General features: G+C 41.4%; 1 protein-coding gene across 2 annotated transcripts; it reads right to left on the reverse strand.

The window, feature by feature from the left end:
* Positions 1–7,546: 7,546 nt before the first annotated feature.
* On the reverse strand, positions 7,547–19,305 carry ZNF35 (zinc finger protein 35). 2 transcript variants are annotated; one of them, XM_047874347.1, is made up of 4 exons: positions 19,192–19,305; positions 16,513–16,818; positions 15,382–15,526; positions 7,547–9,638 (listed from the first exon to the last, which is right to left on the reverse strand). In XM_047874347.1, the coding sequence occupies exons 2-4, from the start codon at positions 16,702–16,704 to the stop codon at positions 8,392–8,394; spliced, it is 1,584 nt and encodes a 527-aa protein (XP_047730303.1). In that variant the 5' UTR covers positions 16,705–16,818; positions 19,192–19,305; the 3' UTR covers positions 7,547–8,391. The 2 variants fall into 2 exon arrangements, with proteins under 2 accessions (XP_047730303.1, XP_047730302.1); XM_047874346.1 differs by having other exon boundaries at positions 16,513–16,821; positions 19,192–19,304.

The following is a 19,305-nucleotide window of genomic DNA, read 5'->3' on the forward strand; positions in this document are numbered from 1 at the left end:
AGAGTCTATATAAACCAATTCTTAAAAGGATCAACAACCCAACACAAAACTGTTAAAGAATATGAACAAGCAAATCACAGAAAAGAGAAAAACTTTTTAAACACCTAAAACGATATCCAGTTTCACTCATAACTGAGTGAAAAATAAAACATGAGAGCATTTTTCACTTACCAGACCAGAAAACAATACTTTTATATAAGACTCACAGAAATGGGCATTTTCATACACATATTGGGAAGCACATTTGTAATTTCTATCAAAATACCAAACGTACCTATACTCTTTACCAATTTACCTTGCAAACAAAGTCACACACAGAAGATGGTGTGCTGGGATAATCAGCATGGCATTGTTTGTAAAGCAAAAGATAGAAAAGAACCTACACGACTACCAACAGGACACTGCTACATGAGTCATGGTACAACCATACTATTCGGTATCACATGGCAAAGAAAAAAAGAATGAGGTAGATCTTATAGGCTAATATATAATCATCTCCACAACACACTAAATGAAAAAAGTGTGTATCCTAAGCTCCTGTTTGTGTGTTTCAGAGGGGGATACATATGATTGTTAATGCATGGACTCTGTATGAAGGGTCATGAAATTTTAAAGTTATCTCCAGGGTACTAATAACCTGGGGTACTCTGGGCTTGGAGAACTTACTCTTCATTGTTTGCTTTTGTACTTTTGATGAGAAGGGTCTCTGGAGGGACACTGAGAAAGCAGCTTGGGAGAAAGCGACACAGGGTTTGTTTGGCCTCAGAGCTATTCTAACCCTGACTGTGACTACTGGCTTTGAAAACGGGGATTATAAGAAAACTTCTCTCCTCAGGTAAGGACTAAATGAATTAAGGAACATCTGGCATTTAGCTTCCCACACAGGAACCCCTCCAACTAAGGAGGTGGTTACTACCTTACTACTAGCCTGCTAGAACTTGGGTTGCTTCCCCCAAATCCCCACCCAACACCACAGAAGTATTAACCACTGTGAACACACGGTGGCCCCAGAGAGGCACAAGGAAACCAGGGCTTCTCAAGTCTGGGTCAGGCCCCATTTGTCACAAGTCATGTTTCACCAGGGTGTGGAGGCTGATTTCTGGATTGGGGATTTGCTGCTTGATCTTTCATACCCCTAAGGCCTGCTTATTCCACCTGTCCCTTCTCCTCTGGCCCCCTGCCACTGCCTGGGTCAGAATCTCCCTTGGAGTCTGACAAAAGCTATCTGTATGGTCTCCAGGATTCCTTTCTCCCCTCACCACCCTCCAGCCACAAGTGGCCATCACAAACACTGAGGTTACATATATTCCCTGACTGAACTCCTTCACCTGGCATGAAGTCATCAGTAACTGGGCACTTTGTTCCCCAGTCCCTTATTCTGCTGCTCCCCACGATCACAGTCCCTCAAAATGCCTCACTACTCTGTACAAGCCATGATCTTTTTTATTTGCCTTTTCCCTCCTGGTGATAAGAGTAAGGGCTTATTATAGAAAATAGAGACAACATAGTAAGATTTAACCACTGTTAATCACCAGTGTACTTATTTTCTTTCAGTCTTTTCTATGCATGTATATTTAAGAAAACTGGGCTCTCTGTTTCCACCATTTAATTTGGTACTTAGCATTTTCCATTTAATATCATAAACATTTTATATCACTAAACCGTCTTTTGAATATTTTAGTGGGTGCATATTATTTCATCGTATCATAATTTAATCACTCCCCTATTGTTAGTCACTTGGGTTGTTTCCATTTTTTGTAAAATAATAACACTGACAGTATATAAGTGTCAAAATATTCATTTTTCAGATAGCTAAGTGGTAGTATACTATAGCAAAGAATTTCAACATTCTTTTTAAATGGTTTAACTTCCCCTAAAATGATAATGGATTAAAATGGTTTAAAATGTATAAATAATGATGGGATAAAGCAAATAAATTTCTATAAGATGTAAAATGGATGAACTGGTAACTGAGAAAGTTGCATGGACAGATTAACAGCTTGAGATACTTGCTGAGGGCAATACAATGGAAGGAGGTAGCAGATCTACCCTGCCAAGCCCCAAAACAATCTGGGACCTGGAAATCTCAGGTACATTAAGGAGGAAGAAGTGAGGCTAAAAATAAGGGCATTAACTGAAGGTCTAGAATAACACTTGATTCTCTTCTCTCCCATTCCTAGAGAAACACTTACAGCATCCAAACCCCAGACAAAAATATCAGAGGATTTCCTGCTAAGGCAGCAGATGAGCCCCAGAAAAAAGATTTCAGCATTCTGGAATTTAGAGGTTTCCAGGGAAAGAGCTCGCTCTCCACTCGAACACACAGAGGTCTCAATTGGACTTTTGATACTTTTGTGTGTGTCATTAAGAAGCACAACATATTTGAGGAAAGTCTCCAATGAGAGTAAATAAGAGAAACAAAGAGAAAAAGGACCCAGGGTCAAGGGCATGAAAGGGTGAGATATCAGATGACAGAGAAACCTTTAATTAGAAACCTTCTCATCAGAACAGATTTGAGAGGTATCTCTAAAATGAGAATAGTATGCTACAAAAAAAGAACAGAAAAGACTTTTTAGAAATTAATTATTGCCAAAATAAGAAATTCGCTAGGCAGGTTGAAAAATAATGAAGGTACTCTCCAAGAAAATAGAACAAAACAAGGAAATGGAAATAACACAGAAAATAGTTTAGGATCAACCCACAAGGTCCTACATTTGATTGACAGGAATTCCAGAAAGAGTAAAAACAGGAAAAATAAATACATGGAAAGGGGTAACACAAGAACATTTCCAAGAATAAAAATACCTGAGTTGCTAGATTGAAAAATTCCACTGAGTACATTGGGGAATTGAGTGCGCCAAGAATAAAGAGGAGACTTTAAAAGCTTCCGGACATGGGGGTAGGGGAACAGACCACAGTAATACAAATAGTATTTATTGATTGTCAAAGAAATAAGAATCTGACAGGAATAAGACTCCACAAACTTGTGGGGAAATTTTTCCATGTAGAATTTCAGAGCCAAAGCACCAATAAAACTTGAGGGCAGAGAAAGATGTTTACGATATATTAAGCCCTCAACATTTTGTCTTTCATATACTCTTTCTTGGCAAATGACCTGAAGATACACTGCAGTAAAATGAGAAAGTAAATGAACAAACAGCAACATGTACAATTCGGAACTCAATGAAGCCTAGTATAACAAGAAAACGGTGGGCAGGAAAACATCAAGGACAGACCAGAGCAGGAGGCTGGAGGTTTCTTAAATAAAAAATGGGGATTCTACAGAGTATCGAACTGGATGGAGAATCTGAAAATAACTGAGTGTGCTAAAAGCAATCAGTACAAGAGGAAAAGAAGGGCAAATAGAAACTCCAGTAAAACAAAATGCTGTTTCAAAACACACATAGTCGTAGGAAGTTACTTAGATCTGCAGTGAACATTTACATGGTCAGAATGACATTCATGCTGTTTATTTTACACTTTTGAAATAAATCAATAAACAAAGCATAGAAGACAGAATGGAGTTCAAGAATTATCAGACTTGACATTGTCAGAGGCAAAGACATGAGAATGGAAAGAGAAAGAAATGGCAGGGCATATCCCACACCTTAAATACGGAAATGAAGTACTGTTTATAGTTAATACATTCAAACTAAATATGTAAATATAATAATTTTTTTCTGATTATAAAATTCTTGTTCCTTGTAGAAAACATGGAAATTAGTTAAAAAGAAAAAAAAAGATTTTTAATCACCCATAATTTTATAATCTATACGGACCAGGTTTGAGCCTACGCTCTGCAAGTTACTATCTGTATGGCTGTGAACAAGCCACTTAACCACTTATATCATTTTCTTATATTTCATTCAGGTAATTTATTATTTAATAGCATATGTATGTTACAATAGTATATGTAACATCAAATGAGAACTGTACTATATACATAATTATGAATCCAGGGTTGTTGTTGTTTTTCACTTTAAAACACAGAGTGGATACATATCATATGCTCTTTGTACTTCTAAATGTATCCTTGCTGTAGGGGAGTCAGAGGCTTCTTAGAGATGGGACTGGAATCAATGTAAAAGAAACCTAAAGTTTGGTAAAGTAGACAGAGGTAGGGTAGGAAGTGGTAGTAATAAGCACCGGGGACAGTGTGAGCAAAGGCACAGAAGAGCAAGCACATGCCTTCAAGTTGCAGTAAAAGGTGCATGGGAAATGAAGAGCTTAATAAATCATGTGAAGGAATCCAGAGGTTTCTGAGGAGACATCAGAAGAGGCTCTGATAGACCTTGTCTGCCTCTGCACTCCAGGAACTAGCACCATGTTTGCCACAAAGAGAGTGAATAGTAAGGACTGTTATAATAAGAGAATGGCATGTGGGAAACCAGAAATATCATGGGTTTCCAGTTGGGGTGCTGCATAATGCTGCCATCTGTTGAAGGAGGAATCCAGGAAAAGCAAGATTTAAAAAGTTGGCAACATCGAGAGATTCTGACTTTTTTTTTTTTTTTTTTTTTTTTTTTTTGAGAGCATACACCAGTGGGCAAGGGGCAGAGGGAGAAAGAGAATCTTAAGCAGGCACCATGCCCAGTGCAGAGCCCCATCTCATGACTGTGATTAGTACCTGAGCCAAAATCAGGAATCACAGGCTTAACTGACTGAGCCACCCAGGCACCCCCAACCTCATTTTTTAAAAATGACACTGGTAATGGGGCACTTGGGTGACTCAGTTAAGTGACTGAATCTTGGATCTCAGCTCAGGTCCTAATTTCAGGGTTCAAGCCCCACGTTGGGCTCCATGCTGGGTGTAGAGCCCATTTAAAAAGAATAAAATAAAATAAGTTAAAAATAAAAGTCAATGGCAATTATGTAGTGCATTCCCAAGTGTGACTTTACACCCTAAAGGAGCCAATAACTGGCCTTAGGAAGCTTATCTGCACCCCCACAAATGAGTGCAAAACTGAATGCGCTATCTGCATTTCTCTGGAAGAGTATCTTCAACCTCCATTAGATCCTCAAAGGGGCTGTGAAAGATTGAGCACAGAATGGAGCAAGTGAAGTGACAGATGTGGGAGGACAACTACCTAGGCAAGGAAGGGAGGGGACCCAGAACATAGAAGAATATTAGCCTTGCCCCAAACACCTCTTCCTGAGCCTAGAGGAATTCACGGGCAAATGTTTGAGGGACGTAGGGGTGTGCGTCTGTGTGTGTGTCTCAGTGAAGAGTCTCTCACCTGTGCCCCGCAAAATACAAGATTTCATTATCACTTTTACATCACTGTGTTCCACCTGATACATAACTGTTGGTCTCATTTGAGACTTCTTGGCTCAGCTGGTCTGGCTCCTTGATAGCTCTTGGCAACTTAAGAAGCAGGGCTTCAGAGTTCCCATCCACTTCTAGAAATAACAGCAAAAGGAGAAAGGAGCTGACCTCTGGGAAAAGGAAAAGCTAAGCCAAATCTGACAATAAGGAGCAGTCCCTTGTCATTTATCAGGAACCATACAGAAAAAGGAGGGCTGTAATTTATTTTGAGGGCTGGCATTGAACTGGAAGCAAGAGTTGTTAGTTGGGTAAGGATCTGGTCTATCTAGTAATCCATTAGGTTCCCATGATTTGTGAAGAATTGGAGGTCCTGAACGTGGGTGAAGGTTTGTGGAAACCCAGACCCTGAAATGAAATACAGTAGAAATGTAAAAAGTCATTTTGTTGAATGAGGAATATAAAAGTATGTTATGTAAAACGTGGCTTGCTCATATAAATAAAAAGTGTGGTGTAGCACTTAAAATACAAACAGTCAGTCACAGAATCCTCACAGCCAAGGTACAGGACACCCAGTACAGCCAATGTCGTTAGCATCTTGTTTTGCTGAAACCACACAGAACACTCTACACACACACATCCAGATCTTTATTCTAGGGCTTCCCCACTCCACCTTTGATCACATGTATTTGTGGCCTGCAGACTTTATTTGACTACAGTGGCCATTACCTTGGTTACACACTGGGTTCCCTCCAGAACTAAAAAAAATACTGGGCCCTGGGACTGGAAATTTTCTTAAGCACACTAGGTGATTTTAACATGCAGCTAAGTGAAAACCACTGTTTCACTGAGAAGTTGGGTCTGATTCCCAAATCAAGCTTCACCTTTACCTTCACATCACAATCACCTGAGTAGCCTTTTCTGAATTGTCTATGAATAGCAACCTTTCTTTAGCCAGGAAATCACAATCATCCATGATGAGCATCCAATTATGAGGATGAACACACAATGTGGAACTAAAACAATTTAACTGCCCCAATGGTCATAAGACCCAGCTGGTACCTTTCAGGAAAGTACTTTTGGTCTCTTGATAGGTCTAGATCACCAATTTATCCCAAATCATCAGACCTGCTCTCCCTCTCTTCTGGGCTTCCTGATCCTGCAGAGGGAAAAACCTAAGCTTGTTCCTATTCTCAGCATGAGGTCTTATCTTTGGGTCTCTCCACTGCTAGCTAGGAGACAGGAATAGGGACTGTCAGGGTCAGTGAGGATATGAGCATTTTTGATTCTCACTTTTGAATTCTACTGACTTCTTACAGTTGTGTATGACTGACAATGCAACTGGGAAAAGAAGGTGCACATGCCTGGATAAAACACCACGGCTGAAGAGAAGGGGGAAGAGAAAATAAACAAGCTTTCCTGTTTATACATATGCCTTCTGTACATTAAAACTGCTCTGTAAAATACAAATGAGCCAGTATGAGTCCCAATGGTGGGACTTCTACTGACAGTCACACCAGATCGCTTATCAACAGGTAGGGCACTTACGATATGCACCTGCTTGCTGAATGGGGTGAGGAGAGAGATCCAGAATTTGGGAAACTCAAATTAGTCTCAGATTTGCTGCTTACTGGTTACTCTGCCTAAGGCACATCCCCAAATCTGTCACTCAGCTTCCTCACCTGAAAATGAGACCATATACCCCTTTCTCAGGCTCTGCACAGACCCAGGTGAGGATTACAGGTGGTTAGACACACAGCATGGCAGAACAAAGAGAACCTGGATTTAAGTCCTGGATTTGAATGTAGGCTGTTATTTGCTGTTTGACCACTCTCAGAGAAATGGGGCAAACAGCTCTTTCAGTGTTCTAAAGATTAAGGTAAGGATCTATGTGAAAGCATGAGAGAAGTGCTGGGAATCTTGTTTTTATACATGAAGGTGCATAATCAAATTTAAACAAAGAATTAAGTTCTATATAAATACGGCAATATTACATAACTACCTATTGCATAGTTTTATAAATCATTTTACTAAGAATAAAGGCTCAATGGTAACAAAGGTTCTTACCTTAGCCAGTTTCTTCATCCTTCTAAGTTTTCATATTCCAATACCTTTGAACTTCTCAAAAAAAAAAAACCAAATTAAGACCTAAGGAGTCCCATTCTTCCTCCTCCCTCTCAGAATTAGGACTCCATTAGTTCTTCTAAAGACCAGCCAGAAAGTGAGAATAACACCCAAATTGAGCTCCCTGGCTGAGCCTAAGCAGAATGAGCATAGACAACGTGGCTATGCCTCTCGGCAAGCTTTATTCTTTGACTCCTCTATCTGGGGAGTGTCACAGGCATCTTACTCCGATGGGAGTACAATGGGAGTTAGGGTCACTTAGAGTTGTTGATCTTAGCAAATGAACACATTTGCCAGCACATTTGTGGCCCCAGCGTGTTGTCTCCATCAACCCTCCAGTGTTTGGCCCTGCACACTGGGAAGAAAAGACTCATCAGAGGTTCCCAGAGCTTTACTATACCAAGGTTCACGAGTCACAGATAATAAGAGAAACAGCTGTTTCCTACTTCTATCCATTTTAGGACCAGGAGACAGTTAATAGGGTGTTTTTTGTTTAAATTACCTAAGGAATGGAAAGCAAATCAATGTTCATAGGTGAGTTGTTGGTGAATTGCTACCCCAAGTGATTTCCTTAATTAATCACTGCTTAACCCAAATACTAGAATACAAGGTTCAAAGCTCCAGAATTGCACCAGGCAGACCTATACCAACAACCTGCCTGTGGCTCAAGAAATTACCAGGCTCAAAAAACAAAATTAAGCTAAAAATACCTTTCCTCAAACAGGATCTTTATCACTTAGCTTTGCATGACCCATTTTAAAGAAAGCCACATTTCATTTCAAACAGGACTACTGAGGGCACAGTTTAAAACACAGTCCTTGCCTTTAGATGCTTTCACTTTCTTTAAGTCAGCCTCTGAAATGCTTGTCTTGTGTTCTGTGCTGCATTCTTGAAAACTGTTACTTGTAACATGGCGGGCCTCATTTTTACAAACAAAAACAGCAAAGACGTGTCCAATTAGGGGGCAGTGGATTATGATCAATGCCCGGAGTAACAAGTACTTGTCACTCAACAAGATGAGTTCTGTGGTGTCGCATGAGGTGCGAGTTAGAAATGAAAGCTGCACCACACTTGGCACACTCGTAGGGCTTCTCCCCAGTGTGGGTTCTCTGGTGCACAGTGAGACTCGACCTCTGCCGGAAGGCCTTGCCACACTCATTGCATGTGTAAGGTTTCTCCCCATTATGAATTCTCTGATGAATAAGCAGGTAGGAGCTACACGTGAAGGCCTTCCCACACTCATTACACACATAAGGGAGATCTCCACTGTGAATCCTCTGATGCACAATAAGGCAAGAGAGCTGACTGAAGGCTTTTCCACACTCACTGCAATCATAAGGTTTCTCTGCAGTGTGAATTCTCTGGTGCACAATAAGGTGCGAAAAACAACTAAAGGCTTTTCCACATTCTTTACACTCATATGGCTTCTCACCAGTATGGCTTCGCTGATGCACAATAAGGTTTGCACTCTGGGTGAAGGCTTTGCCACAATCGTTACAGGCAAAGGGCTTCTCCCCAGTGTGGATCCTCTGGTGGACAATGAGGTTTGAGCTCCGAGTAAATGTTTTCCCACACTCATTACATTCATAGCATTTTTCTGTAATGTGGACTTTCTGGTGCCGAGCAAGTTGTGAGCTATAACTGAAGGCTTTCTCACATTCACTACACTTAAAGGTTTTTTCTAAGGAGTGGATTTTTTGATGTACGGTCAGATTTGAACTCTGAGTGAAGGCTTTCCCACATTTTGAACAGACATACGGCTTCTGTCCAGTGTGGATTCGCTGATGCACAACAAGGTTTGCACTCTGAATGAAGGCCTTCCCACACTCATGACATTCAAAGGGCTTCTCCCCTGTGTGGATTCGCTGATGCACTACGAGGTTTGCACTCTGACTAAAGCCTTTTCCACACACACTACATGTAAAAGGCTTCTGTCCAGGCTGGCTTTTCTGATTTTTAACAGAGCTAGAACTAAGGCTATACCTTTCCCCAGATTCCTGACATTTCTGGTTTTCCTCTACTTTGAAGCTTTCAGGTACATGACAGTCCTTCACTGTCACTTGTCTGAAATCTTTCTTTTCCCTCTTGATTCTCTGCTTCTTTAACAGGTTCCCTTTTTCGCAGGCTTCTCCTAACTCAGGTTCTGGAGGATTAACTTTCTGGATTCTTCCTGGCATTATGCAGGGTTTTTCTGCTTCATCACATATCTCAGTTTTTGGAACCAGTAACTGTGGGTTCTTGGTTTCAGCACCTGAAACAATAAACAGAAAGTACAAATGTCAGCTTATTCTGGCCCATAAAAAGAACAGGATCACGAAGTGATAAACGTCAGGAAGTATGTGACTTCAGCGTATGTAAAATGGCTTCATCAAAGGAAAAGTATTCCCCCACGCATCACCTCTCCCCTGTAGGTTCTTTTGCCAGGTGTATGCCCTCTCCCGCACCTAGAGCAGAATCTACTAATTCATGGTCTTTCCAGCACTTCCACTTACCTCAACTAGACATCTAATCCAGTGCCTCATGCCAGGAAAGTCATCTTCAGACATGTCTCCTGGCTGTCTTAATTGTAAGACCAGTTATGAACAACACTAGTTTCTCCCCAGGCCTTCTTAGGTAAGGTAAGGCCTTCTTACCTTAGCCAATTAGTGTGAATTTGCTTACAACCCACCAATTAATTAGGGAGAGTCCCTCCCTGGGAATGAAGATCTATGCAACTTAGATTTCTGTGTCAGAGGAAGCTAGATATCAAAGAAAGGATAAGCATGGACAGAGAGGGTCACGCTGGATGCCAAAAGGACCAGCACAGCTAAGAGCACCCGAAACATTAAGGGTTTATGCAGCTCAGAGGTTAAGAACATGGATTCTGGAGCCAGACTGCCTGGTTTCAAATCCCTGCTCTGCCACTTACCAGCTGCAGGACTTTGGGCTGGTAACTTCTCTGTGCCTCAGTTTCCTTATCTCTAAAATAGGGACACTAACAGTATCTACCTCATAAGACCATGAGATTAACTGAGTTACTCTATGGTAATGGCTGAGAACAGCCATGGAGCATAGGAAGTGGCTCTGTGAGAGTCTGCAGTGACTCTGAGCCTGACTAGTAGTGCTGTGAGTCTAAGTGTTGGGGCCCAGGAGCAAAGATGAACCTTAGAGGAGAGGAGTTGTTATGGTGACAGATGGCAACATTAGAAGGGACTAAAGAACAATGTGAACAGTAACAGCTGAATCCTTGTATTAAACAAACAGCTTATGTCTTATGTCATATGAAAGCCTTATGTCAAGGAAAGCTAACCTTCCTAAGATTGAGTCATGGTATAGCCTGCTCCATTATGCCATTATCATGAAAACACCAAAACTTCCTCAAGTTTTAAAACTCTGACTAGTTTCTGGCTGCTCCACATTGCCTCAGAACCCTAATGGTGTCAAAAAGAAGTCCTGCTGTCAGCGACACCATAATTCTTTGTCTCCTCTCCACCCCTACCACTCTTGGTCCTGGAATGTCCATCCCATGCATCCATACCTAGTGTTGGTAGAGGGAACCCTTCACAGAACTTTAAATATACCAAACTCAGAAACACCACCCAGACAAGGCACATGAAACCAGGGCAAACAGCAGTGGGAGGCAAGCCTGCAGTGGAGGGAAGTGCTCCCACTGGTGCCGTCAGCCTAGAAGTGAGCAGGAAAGCTGTGAGCTGCAGCTCATGAAGCAACTGCAGCTGGTCAATCCTGCATCTACACAACATCCCACAAGTAGAGACCAGTGCAACTCTCTAATCTATGAGATGAGTGACTGGGACAGGCACGTTGAGGTACAAAGCAACATGGGGGGGGGGGGGGGCAGGGAAACAGTCCAGTTTGGCTGCCTGGTTAAGACAACACTAATATGACATTCCCATCACAATCATTCAGATAAGATGGGCAGTGCTGGAAAAAGGGAATGCCTGAGGGCTGCATATAGCAGAGCACTGAATGTAACAACAAATTCAGAAATGCTAGCCTTTTTCCAGTTATTTCTATTCCTACTGTTCTGATGTCTTTCTTAAATCTATTTTTCTCCCTGTAGATTTACTGCCCTTACATCATTTTCTTTTTTTCTCTTTATTTTTTTTTAACTGAAATATAATTAACATAGTTTGATATATTAGTTTCAAGTGTATTAACATAGTGATTCAACAATTCCATACACAACTCAGCGCTCACCACCCTTAGTCACATTTGTCACCATATCTTTTTTCTTATTTTACTTTTTTTCCCATTACCCCTTTCCCCTACTGCCTCTTCATCTGTCCTCTCTTGGTTTTTATTTTTAAAATTTGTGTGTGAAATATTCTGATTTTTTTTTCCCCTGTATGGTTTCATGTCTTTTCTGCTCTTCTTTTGTCCATTACTTTCTTCCATTGTTCTCTACTTTTCTTTATCCCATACATCTCACCTAATCTTCCCTCCTAATGTCTCCCACTCTGCTTTTTTTCCATCTCCTTCTTCTCTCCTTTAGCACCAGCCATCACTGACACTGGGGGCCTCCCATCCCCACCAAGCATCTCTCCAACAAAAACCAAGTCTAAGAATACTTCAGTCTATGACCTCACTTCCCCTAACCTCACTCTACCCTTTTTACCATGATATTTTTTTTTTCAACGTTTATTTATTTTTTGGGGGACAGAGAGAGACAGAGCATGAACGGGGGAGGGTCAGAGAGAGAGGGAGACACAGAATCGGAAACAGGCTCCAGGCTCTGAGCTGTCAGCCCAGAGCCTGACGCGGGGCTCGAACTCACGGACCGCGAGATCGTGACCTGGCTGAAGTTGGACGCTTAACCGACTGCGCCACCCAGGCGCCCCTTACCATGATATTTAGAACACGAGAAAGACATGAAAGATTAAGATGGATGGGGACTACTGGACCAATTAGAATAACAGAAACAAGTCTTTATATGTACATCATGCTTTATGTCAAAATTATTACAGAAGCGGATACAACTTAGGCCTACAAGGTCTTCATGTAGTGGCTACCTGACAGTTTCATCACAGGGATAAAGAGCTAGGATCTAGGCCAATGCCCAGGGTCTAAGAAAAGGAAAGAAGGCCCATTCTGTGTACTCAAGCTCAAATCCCCTTGGGTTAATTAATTAGCCATCGGCTGAGAACCTGTACCCCTGGCTTGTTTGAGATGCTATTTTTCCTCTTTTGGATCTTGAAAGATTACTGTAATCCTAGTACAGAAATAAGTATAGAAATAAACTAAAAACATACTTGTGATCAACTAGAGCACAAAGTAATAAGCTTTGAAATCAATACTTTTCTTTCATTTTTTTTTTTTAATTTTTTTTTTTAATGTTTATTTATTTTTGAGACAGAGAGAGACAGAGCATGAACAGGGGAGGGTCAGAGAGAGGGAGACACAGAATCTGAAACGGGCTCCAGGCTCTGAGCTGTCAGCACAGAGCCCGACGCGGGGCTCGAACTCACGGACCGTGAGATCATGACCTGAGCCGAAGTCAGACGCTTAACCGAATGAGCCACCCAGGTGCCCCTCTTTCATTTTTTTAAAAAGAAGAGTTATGAAATGCTATATAAGCCTGCCATCTTAGCTGGTGGATGTGTTCTGACATATGAAAGATAATTTACTAATTTTGTAAGTCATTACAAACTCTTTAGACTTACAAAAGCCATGTGCTTATCTAGGTTATAAGTGTAATATTTGTAAATCTAGCTACTTAGGTGTTTGAAATGTTTTAAAAAATTGGATATATTAAATTTGAAATTTAATACATTTTATATATTTTTAAGAAAATAGAAATAAGGAAATTTTTATATTAAAAAAATGATATGTAGGTGGAACAAATCTTTTAAAAAGTACAAAATTCTTTTTTTTAATTTTGAGAGAGAGAGAGAGAGAGAGAGAGAGAGGTGTGCACGTGAGTGAGCAGGAGAGGGGCAGAGAGAAAGGAAGAGAGAGAGGGAGAAAGAACCCCAAGCAGGCTCTGCACTGTCAGTGGAGAGCCCGGCAGGGGGTTTGAACTCATGAACCATGAGGTCACGGCCTGAGCTGACATCAAGAGTCAGACACTCAACAGACTGAGCTACCTAGGTGCCCTGTTTTAAAAAGCTTAAAAATTTAATCTGTAAAACTTGAAGCTTAACTAAACATGAATTAAAGAAAAAGTACAAATATTCTCATTTTTATAAAAAAATTTTCTAGATGTAGAAGTGAAATAAAAATGAGTTAGGTTTAAATGCTTAAAAACTTGGCTTTAAATGTATAAACTTTAATGAAGTCAATATTAGTTAATACATAGGAAACTGTAGATAAAACTCTCTCAGATATTAATATCTCAGTAACACATCAAAGTTTCCAAAGCACATTCATGTATATTATACAATTTTGTCATCAAGATGAAACTATTCTTTCACCTGTGTAGGAGCTTAAAAAAAAAAATAGTAAAATTTTAAAAAGGACAAGACTGTGTCTCATTCAGTGTATCCCCAACACCCAACACACTACCCAGCACAGTAAGCATGCCCCCAACAAATCCTCTATCTACTGAATCAGTACACCCAAGTTGACAGAACAGGAAATGGAGGTCCAGAGAGAAAAGACTCATTCAAGGTCACAGAGTTATCAAAAGTAGGAGAGCAACTACACTCAGCTCTCTCTCTCAATTCCTAGAGCTCATATCCCTGCTGTTACCTACAGCTATGCAAACGTCTGGCAGCACAAAGAAAGGTAAATCTTGGCTGGGAACAGGGTCTTGAGGTAAGAGGCAGAGAAGGAAGAAAGTCACCATTCCTAGTATATGGGTGCCACTGCTGGAGTTCAGACATTGAATGACTGATAAAGCAAGGAAACAGGAAAGAAGGGATGATACATCAGAGAGAATGGAACAGAGAGCAGAAAGTGGGCAACAGAAGCTGCTGAGAGTTAGGGGGAAAGATTAAGGAACAGATAAGAAAATGAAAGGTGGGGGGCGCCTGGGTGGCGCAGTCGGTTAAGCATCCGACTTCAGCCAGGTCACGATCTCGCGGTCCGTGAGTTCGAGGCCCGCGTCAGGCTCTGGGCTAATGGCTCAGAGCCTGGAGCCTGTTTCCGATTCTGTGTCTCCCTCTCTCTCTGCCCCTCCCCCGTTCATGCTCTGTCTCTCTCTGTCCCAAAAATAAATAAACGTTGAAAAAAAAAAAAATTAAAAAAAAAAAAAAAAAAGAAAATGAAAGGTGGTAATTTTAACCTTCCCCACAACAGTGGTTTAAGAAAGTGAGTAACTTGGTCAGCCTGAGGAATGGGCTAGGGACCAGAGTGGGTTCAAAATATTCAGGCATAGCCCTGTACCCAGCTGACATAGAATGTGAGTGCCAGAGGGGCCTTGGCAGTCATGCAGGGATTACTTCTACAACACAGGACCCACAGCTACCATATTCTTGGCCCACAGTTACACGTCACTTTTTCATAGATAAGTTTCTTCCACTGCTTGTCAGATATATCCTGAGTCCCAGCTTAGAGAGAAAACCAGGTGATAAAACCATGAAGACCTAGCTTTGAACATCAATATGGCTGACACAACTGTTCAAAATCCTCTGGAATCTGCATAAAGATCTATAAAAACAAAACATCTCCAGGGCATTTCCTCAAAATCACCACAAAAACTGACCCTTCCTACTTTAGCTAGCTTTTCTTGCAGGCTCACTGACCTATGATAAACACAAAGCATATGAACAGGATATGTCTCCATGTATGAATAGATAGGAAACAATAAATGGGATTAAAAGGTGAATTTGGAGTTTGCCTGTGTTTGTCTGGTGTCTTAAGACCGTGTGCAAAATATGGCATTTCCTGTGACAAATGCATAGGCATCTTTCACCATTCTATTATCCAGCTTTCCCTGATGGTTTCAATACCTCAATACTCTTACGTTTTTCAAGCTGGGAGACAAGACCACCAGTCTCTGAATGGATTCTGAGAAACCCCAATGGTCAGATTCTGAATCAGGGGTTGAACCTTACCTAGAGAGGTCATGTTCCCATGTGTCTCCAGTATCTCACTCTTGGCCAGAGTCCCTGATAATGAGCAGGTGCCAAGGGCTGAGGCAGGAGGTGCCTCCTGTGTTGCTTTCAGGACTACAGCCATGTTCCAGAACATGTTTGGATCCTAGAGACAAGTAAGCACAGGTGGATTTCTGAGAAAATTGTCAATGGGAACCAGTATGATTAGTTTTAAAGATGAGAACATAAAAGTACCTATTCCTGAACACCATAAAAGATTTTTTTTTTTACATTTTTTAAACTTTTTTTTTTTTTTAATAAAACAACAAAAACAGAAAATAAAGGCAGTCTTCTCTGATCCCCAAGGTGAGTTAGGCAGAGAATCAAGCCTGTGACTTTCTTCTCTATCTCTTTGATTTCACTTCACTGGCCACTCTGGCATCCAAGCCTGGCTTGCTAGTGGGTGCATGACAAAAGAGCAACACATGGGGAGATGTTCCAGGGTAGAGTTTTCTGAGGTCTAAAGACCAAAGAAGCAAGGTTATGATCTTTGGGGAACCTCAGCTCATCTGGCTAGTGATAGTAAGGAATGTTTCTGAAAACATCAAAGGCCACTGTATAGTGTATAGCCCCACTACTCAAAGTGTGATCCATAGACCACTATCACCTGGGAGCTTGTGACAAGTGTAGAATCTTAACCCAGACCTCCTGAATCAGAATCTGCATTTTAACAAGACCTCCTGGTGATTCCTATGCATATTAAAATTTGAGAAGCATATGTTAGAGCTATCAAACCTTGACTAGAGTCACCTGAAGAGGGTTTTGTTTTTTGTTTTTTTTAAATCTCAGATGTCTGGGTCCCAGACCAAGATTCTCCTTTAACTGGAATCAAGTATGGCATGAGCATCACGATTTTATAAAAAGCTCCCCAGGTAATTCTGTGCAGCAAAATTTGAGAACCACTGATTTACAGAAGGCATTAATGTCCCATCAGTCAGAAGAGACTGTTTCTATTACATACCAAAGGACAACAGACTTGAGCCCTACCCTGAAAATAATACTCCAGGTGGAAGCAGAGGAACATAGTTCCCTCTGAAACCACTTGAGGTGTTCAGGTCTCTCTTTCCTCCCTCCTCCAAGACTATTATTTACCTTTTCCTCCTGTTCTGATATGACAAGGCCTGTCTGGGGACTTTCCCCAGGAGCCCAGACTTTGATGTTCTCCGAGTGCACTTGTTGGCTAGATGCCTGACCTAGGAAGTTTTCTTCCTCTTCCTCCTCCTTTTTCACTGTCACTGAGCCCCAGGGGGCTAAGGCCATGGCCTCTCTCAGTTCTGCAGTCATCGTCTCTGCTCAGAAGGGGAACTCTTATAGCTGGGGGCTGCCCAGCAGAGGTCAAGCCCCATCTAATCTTTAAGTTTCTTCTTGAGTTTCTTCTCAGGGCCAGGATGATACTGTCTACTGAAAACCAGAAAACATTGTTAGCATCAAGGAGAGGTGTGCCTGGATGCCATTAAGCCTACTGTTGCCCAGTGCCTACACAGTAGCCACAGCAGCAAGAGTCTGCTCTGCTCTTCCCTCATAGGATAGAAAGGGTTCAATGGCAAACATGTAATTTGTTCCCATCATAATCACATTACAAACAGCTTTATTTAAAGTTTACTGATTTTTCCCCTGATTATAGAGTTAACGTATTTTTATTATAAAACTTGAAAAATACAGAAAATAACAAAAAAAAATCAACCCTACTCCACCTCCAAAAAGGTAACCACTGTATAGCACAGAATTTAAGACACTTCTTTTAAGGGAAAACCTTCAACCACACTAACAATTATGACTTAATAAACTTCTTGTTTTTAACTATGGGCATATATATATTTTCACAATTATCGCCATGGGTTTTTTTTTTTTTTTTTAAGTAGGCTTCACACCCAGTGCAGAACCCAATGCAGGGCTTGAACTCATGACCTGAGCTGAGATCAAAAGCGAGACGCTTAACTGACTGGACCAACCAGGCACCCCACCATCATTGTTTTGTTGTTTTTCTTAAGAAGGACTATTACAACACAAAGAACTTTTTTAATTGCCAAAGATACACAAAAGCATGAACTAAAGAAACTCAAGAAAAAGTTTGACAGTCTAGACACCAACATTTAGAGATAGATGGTCACCTCTGGGTGATGTAATTACAGATAGTTTTGAGATTCTTGTTTGATGTTTACTTTTTCCATTTCTTCCAAATGTCTTGTATTACTCTTAAGATTTTTTAAAAAAAAAGATGTTTTGGGACACCTGGGTGGCTCAGTCGGTTGAGCATCCAACTTCAGCTTGGGTCATGATCTTGTGGTTCATGAGTTTGAGCCCCATGTTGGGCTGTGCTGACAGCTCAGAACCTGAAGCCTGCTTCAGATCTTGCCTCCCTTTCTCTCCAACCCCCCCCCCCCCCAGCTCACACTCTCTCTCAAAAATAAATAAAAACATTTAAAAAAAAAAAGACGTTTTATGTTGCCAGTCTTCATACTTATCACTTTTAGTAGGTATACAATAACCTACTGGTGTTAATTCTATTGTTCTCATCCAAAAAGAGTCAAGAAAGAGAAAAATACATAGAATCAAATATATGCCCTACATACACACACGCACACGGTAGTTATCAGTGGTTTCTCTGCATTTCCAGATATGCACACCTTTACACACACTGCTTATTTTCCCAAAACAGAAATTAGAACACACTTGTACATTTTTCAGCAACTTGCATTTTGTTTTTTGAACTCAATGTCTTTATTTCACATAGTATTCCACAGTGTTAGACCTTTCAATATATGTACATACAGAGTTACTTCATTCTGGCATAGCATTCTAAATATAACTTCCTTAACCAATACTATTTATAAGCCATTACTTTGGTAAAAGGAATTCTGATCGTTTCCAATTTATTTTCTTAATAATTAATGTTAAATTTTTTTCTGTGCAAATAGCCTTTTCTTCTGCTGAATTATTCCTTTAGAATTGAGGGATACTAGTTCAAGCATTGACATATAACGCTAAACTGCTTTCTAAAAGGACCACATCAAATCACACCACCACCAACTTAACCATACCCCTTTATCACACCCAAGCCAGCGGTCTTTGCTGAACATGTGAGAAAAACAATCTTACTAGTTTAGTTTATTACGAATAGATTAAAATTTGTCTATTCCCCTTCAGATGTTTTACTGGGGTGGGGGGGGGAATGCCAAATTTTACTAAGTCTCCTTTTGCTACTATTGAAGTGATCACATACTTTCTCCTATGTCAACTTATTAGCAATGTAGTGTGCACAATTTCCTGAATAACGCAGTAGTACTTTCACTCCTGTAACAAATCTCGATCTGGATGATTATTTTTCCTATGACTAGCTGAATTCCACCAGGCGGAAAGGCCCTTAACATTCATTTCACCTGTGTATAAGCAAGACCGCCTACTGTGAGTATTCTTACCGGCCTGCTGACCAAACTCAAATCCGCCTCCAGCCCCACACAGCAGAGTCCCTTATCAAGGGATTCCCTTTCAGTGTCCTTTCCCTCTTTCCCAACGTGGCAACCTACCTCCCCCACGTCCATACCGTAAGCCCTATTCCCGGAGTAAGCCTGGCCCCTGGGGCTGTCCGTGTCCAAGCTCCCCCAGGCCAGACCCCCGGTAGGCTGCAGCCGTGTTCCCGAAGTAGAGGGACGCGGAGCCCGCCGGGGATAGACAGGCCTAGGCCCCAAGGGAAGGTCGCGGCGGTGCGCCCCTCTAATGGCCCCTTCCGCGCCTGCAAGGTCCGTGCCCAATCCCGCCGACCCCACTCACCGTGCACCGCGGAAAGGCCGGGCCAGACCTCGCGGGCTCTGCACCAGAACATAGGCTAGATCAGGCGCCCCGCGCCTACCGGTGCGAGAACAATGACCGGACAGGAAGTGCCTG

Source organism: Prionailurus viverrinus, chromosome C2, assembly GCF_022837055.1.
Source record: "Prionailurus viverrinus isolate Anna chromosome C2, UM_Priviv_1.0, whole genome shotgun sequence".
In the NCBI taxonomy this organism is placed as follows: domain Eukaryota; kingdom Metazoa; phylum Chordata; class Mammalia; order Carnivora; family Felidae; genus Prionailurus; species Prionailurus viverrinus.